The sequence below is a fragment of the Gadus macrocephalus genome, chromosome 6 (assembly GCF_031168955.1).
Source record: "Gadus macrocephalus chromosome 6, ASM3116895v1".
NCBI lineage: Eukaryota > Metazoa > Chordata > Actinopteri > Gadiformes > Gadidae > Gadus > Gadus macrocephalus.
In genome coordinates this window covers 11,325,424-11,335,423 of record NC_082387.1, presented here as the reverse complement: position 1 = coordinate 11,335,423, position 10,000 = coordinate 11,325,424, and the positions used below count along the sequence as shown (strand labels likewise).

At 43.5% G+C, this 10,000-nt stretch overlaps 1 protein-coding gene across 3 annotated transcripts in view; it reads right to left on the bottom strand.

The window, feature by feature from the left end:
* Positions 1-8,053, bottom strand: part of LOC132459507 (uncharacterized) — a 46,613-nt gene extending 38,560 nt beyond the window's left edge. For all 3 annotated transcript variants that reach the window (XM_060054103.1, XM_060054105.1, XM_060054104.1), the window contains exons 1-2: positions 7,748-8,053; positions 760-867 (exon numbers count right to left, since the gene is read on the bottom strand). In XM_060054103.1, the coding sequence (XP_059910086.1) occupies positions 760-867; positions 7,748-7,786 (147 nt within the window). In that variant the 5' untranslated portion in view covers positions 7,787-8,053. The remainder of the gene's footprint in view (positions 1-759; positions 868-7,747) is intronic.
* Between the last annotated feature and the right edge of the window lie 1,947 nt (positions 8,054-10,000).

The following is a 10,000-nucleotide window of genomic DNA, read 5'->3' as shown; positions in this document are numbered from 1 at the left end:
TTTCATTGGCCCTTAGTAGGCTTAAGCCTGCACATGATTTTAAAGGGGATGTGATCTTTATGATGAGCTGTAGCCTGCAGGTGCTCTCCTGTTAAATTTGTTGATTTGTTTATTGTTTATTATTCAATTATATGTATATTATTCATCTATTCTATTTCATTCATTTTATTTTTGAGGGAATTCTTTAGGCGATAATCTAAATGCAGCTGTATTCATCGGCTATCGTTCTGCCGCGGCTAACACCAGAATGTCCCCACCTGGGAATCAATAAAATTGTATCTTGTCTCATCATATCTTATCTTGTTTCTTAAAGGGCTGCCGTGCCAACCTGTTATGATTGGCTGCTGCAGAGCGCCTGTCCATTGTGGTTTGGGTGCGGAGAGGCGCAAAATTCAACAAATTGTCTAATGCTGGCCTGTGCGTCACGCACACTTTCAGGTTGGAATCCATTAAGAAATGCTCTGTTTGATAGCTTTTTAGCCTCATCTGTTTGCGTTCCTTAGTCTGTTTGTTCTGATCGATCCATGCTGTCCATCCTGTAATCGACATCTTAACTTCTCCATAGCGTAGTTATACAATCTGTAATGTCATACAAATCCGAAAATACTGCTATTGTTTCATTGTGTAGCTTGTGTTTGTGGTGTGAACATTCATCGCAGTAAATGAATCTCGTGCCTGGGACCGGGGCCCCCTGATGTGCAGAAGTATAACTGCCCAAAAGATTTCAACCGTACACCTTGACATGAAAGCTATCCTCACCTGACTGAGGTGGAGCGCTAGGCTCAAGGTGGAGGCCACCGTGTCCACGTCTACCTCTGGTCCCCCTAGGACGATATGGACGCCGCGGCCAGCGACCCATCCCCCTGCCTTGAGAACACAGAAACACACAGAAGAACAGCACAATGTGCGAGTTAATGTCACTGATTTTCATAACTGGGGTGTGTAATGGCTGAGCGTGTTCGAGGCACGATCTCATCCTCATCGTCGTCCGCTTATCCGGGGTCGGGTCGCGGGGGGAGCAGCTCAAGCAGGGGGCCCCAGACTTCCCTTTCCCGGGCCACATTGACCAGCTCTGACGGGGGGATCCCGAGGCGTTCCCAGGCCAGTGTTGAGATATAATCTCTCCACCTAGTCCTGGGTCTTCCCCGAGGTCTCCTCCCCACTGGACGTGTTTCAGGCAGGATGTTGCATTCAAATGACAATGAATAATCATTTTAGTTGTATGAATTCTATGCACCAAAAATAAGAAATGCACAATCAGAGTCACCACTAAAGCCCAATTTCCAGCTTACCCAGCAGACGAGACCGGACAAGACGAGACCAGCCATCGATTCAACAGACCAAGAAATGGATCGCTGAGCAGAAATCCATTAGGTCTACTCTGCTGCATGCCAGATGAGGACACTTCTGCTGGAGAACTTTATGAAACATCTCTGAATGCTTGTTAACTCAAGGTTTGGTTTGACAGAAAATTAACTGAGCATAACATTTAATTAACTGATCATCTGACATCTACATGAACTGTCTGCGTTAACCTTTTAATTCGGGGGTCAGACTTCACAATAGTTTGGTCACCTTGTCGGAGAAGGCATGCCATCGATTCTTGATGGGAGACTGAGAGACCGGCATCACTAAGTATGGCCCGACCAATCATCATTAGCTGCCCTTCACGACCTTGTGTGACTTCATAGGACATCGGGTCGGAAGGCCAAGTTGTCTTGTCTAAAGAAAAAAAGATTGTTGAACCTATTCTTGGACAAAGATGACAGTATGGGCTGTATCGTTCAAAAAGTTGAATGTGTTAAGGACAAGACATAAATGTAGCTAGCTACCCCAAGGTCTCGTGGCGGATAAACATGTTGGGTTTTCATCGCTGTTCCTCGATAATGTCATACGATAAGGCTCATTCATGAAAAGATCAAAAATCTTGTCAAATGATGACGAATTTGTGTTGTCTGATCCTAGCATAAGGGAGCTGATCTGAGTGTGAGTTTGTGTAACACAACTCAGCCTTAACTGCATTAAAATATCTTTGCTTTGGCCTACACTTATCCGATGCATTATTCAGGCCAGAGCTCTTCCAGACGAAAAAGTACGGCTTGAAAAGGAATATTCAAATCAACCTTTACCACCCACTTAAATACTAATTGTGGACTTTCATTAGCACTTCGACCCGCTCCATCGAGGATGAAAATACTGACTCCGTTCATGGAGGCCACGATAGTCATGTGGTTCGGTAGTTTCACTCTGTAGCAATGTCTGTCACTTAACGCCACCTGGGTGGCTGCACCACTCTCTTCTGCTGCCTCGACTGGGAAGGTGAGAGCAGACGGGGTGATTGCAGGTTCAGCTGGGCTGCGATGGTGGCTCCTCGGAGGGCCAGAAACATGCTGTGGTAGGGTTAGGGTTAGGGTTGTGGTTAGGGTAACCCTAACCCATACCCTAACCCACATTCTACCAGGGCAAACACGTCCCTATCCCCATCTCCCTTGGGGAGAAGGGCTCTTCAGTAGCATGTGATGTGTGCAGCCTCGCAACGCCCCAGAGTCCAATCACACTCAGCCAGGTGGGATCGCTTGAACCAGCCATCATCCACACACACTCCCACACACTCCAAGCTGAAAAGGGTTTGAAATTGAATGTCAACATCCTAACCTGTGGGCATCCTTTAGAAAGATTACTACCTGCTAGTTAATGACCAATGACCATGTTTACTAGAAAAGACGACTTTGGAGAAAGGTCTGCTAAATGGGTAAACAGGGGATGGTAAAAGGACTGAATATAGCCGAAGTGGCAGTGAGCTGACAGATGGTATGGGCAGGACACCACTGGGGTTTCCCGCCATGTTGGATCCGGCTCAACAAGTAGAGAGGCCTACAGCAAATAAGGAGTGACTTCCTTTACCCACCAAAGACGGATGGCCAACAGCCTGAGAATTATCACCTGGGAGTAAATCAATGAAATAGCATCTTAATATGATGGCATATCATCGAGACTCATGGCTATTTTTACAACGTTTGTGCAATGGGTATGAAATTGTTTTCAATATGTGTGGAGCAAATGCCCAATCAATCTTACTAAGATGTGATAAGACAGTACTTTGTTTATCGAAGACAAGAAACTACTATTCAGTGATTTAGCTATTACCAAATGTCATTACGTAAGTAGCCAGTGTGCCCCTTTGTACTCATGTGTAATATGGAAGTACACACACACATGCACAAAAACACATCAAATTTGTTTGTTTGTTACCCAGAGTGACCTATTATAACTTTATGGCAATGCTTTGGACAGAAACAATTTACTCCTCCGGAATCTATTATATTCTAAATAGTTATAATATTTGTAGAGACAATACGATACTTTATTCCATTATAAAGTGATGAATGTCTTGTGCTTTTGGGAGAATCAGAGCACACAATTTGCTCATATACTTATTCAAATCTAAAGTTAACAGTGTCTCCGTTAACTAATTTACCTACATTTTTCATTAATCAAGAATAAAAAAAATTGTCTATGTAATAGAAATACATTTGCATGTGTATCTGAAGGAATAGGTGTGGCCTATATATATATATATATATATATATATATATATATATATATATATATATATATATATATAAATATATATGTAGGGCTAGATAGATGGCCTATATATATATATATATAGGCCATACCTGGCATGAGTCACGCTGATTCATCTGGGATTGGGTGAGGCTGCATACCTGTAGTGCATAGGGTAATAATTACGAGGATAAATCTTCACCACTGTCATCCATAAAGAGGCGGGACTGCCCTTTAAACAAATACTAATAAACGAGCCAGCTACAGTGTTCTGGATTAAAAAACGACTACAATGTTTACAATTCCCATCAGAATTAAATTATTTAATTTTATTTAATCATATTATACACATAACATTATGGCGGCAACATTGCCATTCGATCCAAGGCAATGTATGTCTATGATCACCACACACACTCAAGGAAGAGCTCTGACATGTCAGCAGACGCCTTGTTCATTTTTCAACTTGCCAATAAGCTCCTGTTACAACATCTCGCCTGTGTCCTGTCTGTCGGAGGGGCATCCGAATCGTCCCCGATCTGAACTCTGTGTCAGTCAAACCAACCAGCATTTTACCCTCTGGCATATCAGTATCGAGCCTGGGCCGGGTTTATTCATAACGGAAGGCTGAGTGTACATGGAGGAGCTGTTATAGGGCTAGATAGAACTGTGTTAGAGGACTGCAGCATTCTGAAACACATAAGTGATGAAAAATGCATGAAGAGAGCAAATAAGAGGCATTAATTGTAAAGCACTCTAAGGGGATGGCAGCTGGAGAGGTAGATGGAGCCTGTCTTCTACTTACCATTTCAAATGCAGAGGCGGATTAAGAAAGGCCCAATATTATCAGTAGAGAGGCTTGCTTGGAATGGTGAATTGATATGAATATGAACTGATGGGAATTTGAAATGTCTAACAGTATTTTTTCCAAACAGTGTTAATTAAAAAACTAAGCTGTAGGAGAGAGCTGGAATGGCAAGGCAACCAGAGCCTTCATGGAGGGGGGAGAGGTGGTGGGAGAGGGGGAGCAAGAGAGGAAGAGAGAGGGAGAGAGGGAGAGAGAGTGAAAGCAGAGAGCGAGAGAGAAAGAGAGAGAGCGAGGGGTAGGAGAGCGAGCCAGGGAAAGGAGAGTGGGTCAATATTAGATGGCCGCAGAAAGGAAGAGATGCATTACTAAGAGACAGCTGAGGGAGCGTGGGTTTGTGAGTGTGTGTGTGCGTGTGTGCGTGTGTGCGTGTGCACGCGTGCGTACGTCTGTGTGCATATTTCAAATCACTAAAAACCTCCACCGTGTTCAAAGCTGGGCTAGGCTGGGCTATTTATTTGAGAGGCATTTTTTGTCATATTTGTATTAATTCTCTTGCATCAGAAATCAAATGCTCTGAAAAGAAAGAAAATTAAGTTTTTTGTTAATGATTTAATTGAAAAATTATGTAAAGACATTAACCAAGGATATATATTTATACTTAGTTAATGTCTTGGTTATATATATATATATATATATATATATATATGTATGTACAGTGTGTGTCTAAGTTTACCTTAGCTTTGCGTCACAAAATCAGGTAGACCTTATCAGACATTGACACATGGTCTCACTGCACAGCAGTGTCGTCACCCAACCATTCTGTCAGTGGAGGAAACGCTCCCTTTTCCCCACCCAGTGCCCGTTAACCAAAGTAAATAGACAGATGGATAAGCTATCTTGTTTAACTATGGGGTCAGGTGTCACAACTATGATCAAAGGTGGTTGAAAAGATACGAGACGGTAACTCAAGCCTTTCCTTCTTAACACACACCTGCAGGTATCCATATCTTACACAATTACAAACCGCATTACGCATTTGCAGATGCCCGTAACCATTCCAATACCACACACATGGATTGATAGTTAAATTATTATTATATTTGATTGATATATTTGATGAGTGTAAAATAATTGCATCCAATCCTTAGAATCATACAAAAAAGGAAAAGCTATTCAATCAGACCCTCCTTTATCACGTGGTAAAAAGGCATTCCCTCTCAGTAAAATAATCTCATTTTTTGTTAGCAAATGTATTACAATTGTGTGCACGCATGCACACATAGGTATGTATGGTGCAAGTGTGTGAATGTGTTTGTGTGTGTGTGTGTGTGTGTGTGTGTGTGTGTGTGTGTGTGTGTGTGTGTGTGTGTGTGTGTGTGTGTGTGTGTGTGTGTGTGTGTGTGTGTGTCTGTGTGTGTCTGTGTGTGTCTTTGTGTGTGAGTGGTTGACGGATGTACTATCAATCCACTCAGCACATTTATCTGTCTCTGTGCTAAAGTAACCGGGGAGTGAATTAGTGGGTGTGAAGCATGTCAGAGTGTGTAACACAGTGTAGGCGTGGACAAGAGGATAGTGTTCTAGTGTTTCCAAGACTTTGCATGTGAGTGCATATGTTTTGAAAGGTACGTGTACAGGGGAGTGAGTAGTGTTTAGGGGAGTGTGTAGTATGTAGTATTGTATATAGATGAGTGTGTTTGGTATGGAGTAGTGTGTGGTAGTGTATAGGGGAGTGTGTCAGGTCATCGTGTGTAGGGAGTGAGTCGTAGTGGGCAGGGGGAGTGTGTGTGGTAGTGTGTAGTATTATAGGAGTATGTATTTTATATGGTAGTGTGTAGTAGTGTGTACTAGTGTGTAGTATTTTTATACAGAGGAGTGTGTTTTGTATAGGGTAGTGTGTATTAATGTGTAGTGTGTAGTAGTGTGTAGTACTGTAAATAGAGGAGTGTGTGTTGTATGGGGGAGGGTGTATTAATACGTAGGGGGAGTGTTTAGTAGAGTGTGCTGGTGGGTAGGGGAGTGTATTATGGGAAGGTTGCAGAGATGAAGTAGGGAGAGGAGGGGAGAGAGAGTAGCCACTAGGAGCCAGGCCAATTAGAAGTATGGATGCCCTGGACTCAAGCCATACAGAATGAATAGTGCGTTTGTGTGTGTGTGTGTGTGTGTGTGTGTGTGTGTGTGTGTGTGTGTGTGTGTGTGTGTGTGTGTGTGTGTGTGTGTGTGTGTGTGTGTGTGTGTGTGTGTGTGTGTGTGTGTGTGTGTGTTTGTTTGCATGTGTGTTTGCTTGCGTGTGTATGTGTGTGAGTGTGTGTGTGTGTGTGTGTGTGTGTGTGTGTGTGTGTGTGTGTGTGTGTGTGTGTGTGTGTGTGTGTGTGTGTGTGTGTTTGAAAGAAAGAAAGAAAGAAAGAATGAAAGAAAGAAAGAAAAAATATATACACGGAATGGTGGTATAAGGGGTGAACGGTATAATAAATGTTTGCTTCTAATTGTTAAAAACGTTTAAACCAGGGAAATAGCTGTTAAGGTTTTGTCTTCTAAACTATAAAAGCGTACAAATAGAACCCAAAAATGTATTACATAACAAGCGGGGAATACAACATAACCATTTCATAACCATAGTCATTTAAATTAAGTAATATAATGGCTCATGACGTCAGTGTTGATAGTGGTAGTATCTGTAGTGGAATGAGAATAGGCCTAAAGATACAACAACGACAAAATAGTGTAGCAGCCCACCATACAACGACTGCGCTCTTTATACTACGAGAGAATCAATGCACGTGTGATGCTCTGCAGCTTTGCAGCAAACTTATCGTGCTGGTGTTGGTTGACGTTTTGCTTCACGGTGTTTTACATAACCTCCTTCGCTTGATGGGCATACGTGAGAGAGCTGTTAATGTATTCTGCTGATGAGACAAGGTCCGCAGAGCTGATGGATAGAGAGCCTCCGCCTGAACTTGTCACGCCTCTCTCTCTCTCTCTCTCTCTCTCTCTCTCTCTCTCTCTCTCTCTCTCTCTCTCTCTCTCTCTCTCTCTCTCTCTCTCTCTCTCTCTCTCTCTCTCTCTCTCTCTCTCTTAGAATGCAGACCCTCGACCAAATGCACACACTTGCTTTCCAGTAAATATGACAAGCTCGGTGTCTTGGGTCGAATGCTACAGTGTCATCGCGCTTTTTGCCTCCCCTTTTGTAAACCTACAGGTGCTTGAGAAACCGAGTAAATACGGGGGGAGGCGGTGTTTGACGAGCGCGACTCGTGTGCAGCAACAGGGACGCAGCCTGTGGCACAGCCGGCGTACGTCATCGTTTTCATTCATTATCAGCATTCCACAATCATCGCCGTGCCTGTGACTGCTCGCGGTCTCAGAACAACTCACCCCCAACGTGCTTCTGACGCTCCGCAAATAATCGTCCATGTCGGCCAACAACAACGTCGATGCGGCGCCGCTGGTGGTTTTTCCATAGACCAAAGTGATGGTAGTGTTTTGATAGCCTATGTGTTCTTTATGCCTCAGCAATCTCCCGCTGTGCGCTCACTGCAGCACTCTCAGATGAGTGTGGTGGTGGGCTGGTCCTCTCCTCCCATCCTCTACAGGGGCTCGCCAGTTACCCCCACAGCACCGTGGTGGAGTGGGTGTGACTCAGGGAGGAGAGGATTCAGCGGGGGCGCGCATGATACATTTTATCCGCGCTCGCGCCGGGAGATGCAGGGAGTCCCTAGTTCCCACCCCTACATCAGACAGAGACAGACCCCCCTTACTCTCCATCTAGCAAATACATGTGCGTCACGGTGAAAGGCACGTAGAGTGCATAGGAACTGATACTGATGGTGACTGACACAACAAGGGGAGCGTGTTGGGTTACTGTTGCAGCCATCAATGTATTATATTCCCTCTCTTCCCGCTGCACGTAGTATTTCACGCAAACTAAGGAGCACGAGAAATATAATTGGCTTTTTAGGGTGACGTTTTTTTTTTGCAGCGCCAGAGTCAGTGAAGTTGTGGGAGGCGGGGGCAATAGCCTACAATGAATATTGTGAAAAAAGACAATAATAGACAAATCAGAAGGCACTCGCATAGCATGGTTATTCAATATCGTTTCTTGCACATGACATGAGGTATTTTGTAAGTCAATATTTTTTCATAATTTCACGTCTGATAAGAACATTAACTCAAGAATGAAATGCAAAACAGCTGAGTTACATTTTGGTCAAATAGTTGACAATTTAAGGTTTAATCATAATTAGTTTACAATTGTATTCATAAAAAAATAGAATGAGAATGCATAAAAACTAGATACAGCACAGTTTCATGAACAGCAATACATACAAAGTGTTAAATTACAAACAATGATTTGATTGGGAAGTATGGGAGCTGTCAAGGAAATAGTTCATAAAAAAAGAGGTGTTACGAAGGTATTCCAAACCAACGTTTGCTGTTTATATTAAAGATAAGAATGCATGGTTTGAGTCCTTATAAACTGTACACAGTGCTGCAGGAGAAAGTGTTCCAAGCAGATCATCTCAGGTGGATAATCTCTTCCGGTTGGTGTGACTTACAACCTGTTTTCTGCCTGTGATCTGATACGATAAACTCACTATTCCCACCAGTGTCACGGTTAGCGGGTGGCAGGCAGGCAGGTAGGACCCAATAGCAGACAGTTCAGGTAAAGGGTAATCTATTAACGCAAAAAGGCAAGGAACACCGAGAACACAGATAACACAGGTGACACAGGTAACACAGGTAACACCGGTAACACACAGGACACAACTCACAACAAAACCACAATGATGAACAAAGGAAAGACAAGGGCTTAAATACCAAACAGGGCAATCAACGAGGAACAGCTGAAACACATTAGGGGAGGGAGCAGTAATCACACAGGAGGGAAACTTGACCGGACATGGGGAGAAACAAGACAGAGATACCAAAGTAAAACAGGAAACACCAGGAAACACACCTAAACAAGAAAAGGAAACAGACAGACCATGACAACTACAGCCCTGCTAAGAATTCCCCCGCGGCATTTATCTAAAGGAGAGGTTGATTCATAATTAATAATGAGCCGGTAGGGATTAGGCCTCATGCTCAATTATCCAATTATCCAATCAGTGGCGGTGGGTCAATAGAGGGCGCTAGGGCGCCGCCCCTTGGGCTTGGCTAGTTATTGGTCATTCGAAATAAAGCCCTCCTCCAAGTCAGGGGCGCCGGCCACGTTGAAAGCTCGTTAAGTTTTTGCTGTCTATCAAGCAGAGACAGCTTTTCATTGGCGCAAGAAAATTCGCCCTCGGGTCGCACCAGTGTGCGCCCCAGGCCAATGGTATCGCTTTTCTTTTTGGTTATCACCACATGATTGGACAATTCAGCGAATCAATCAAATATGCTACCTCCCTCAGCAGCATTCACGCAACAAAACTACATGTAGAGAACTAAGAGAAGAGATAGATCGCTAACTAGCAGAGAGTTGTAAGCACTTTCCACCCTTTTCAGTGGAGGAATTGGACTCCCCAAGCAATGTTACACTTAAAAGGAGCAAGTAAGTTACGTATACATTTAGTCTTTCGGCCTGTAGCATATAAACAAAATGAAGCAACTGTCCCATATTTCTATAACTGCATTTGAAATAGACAT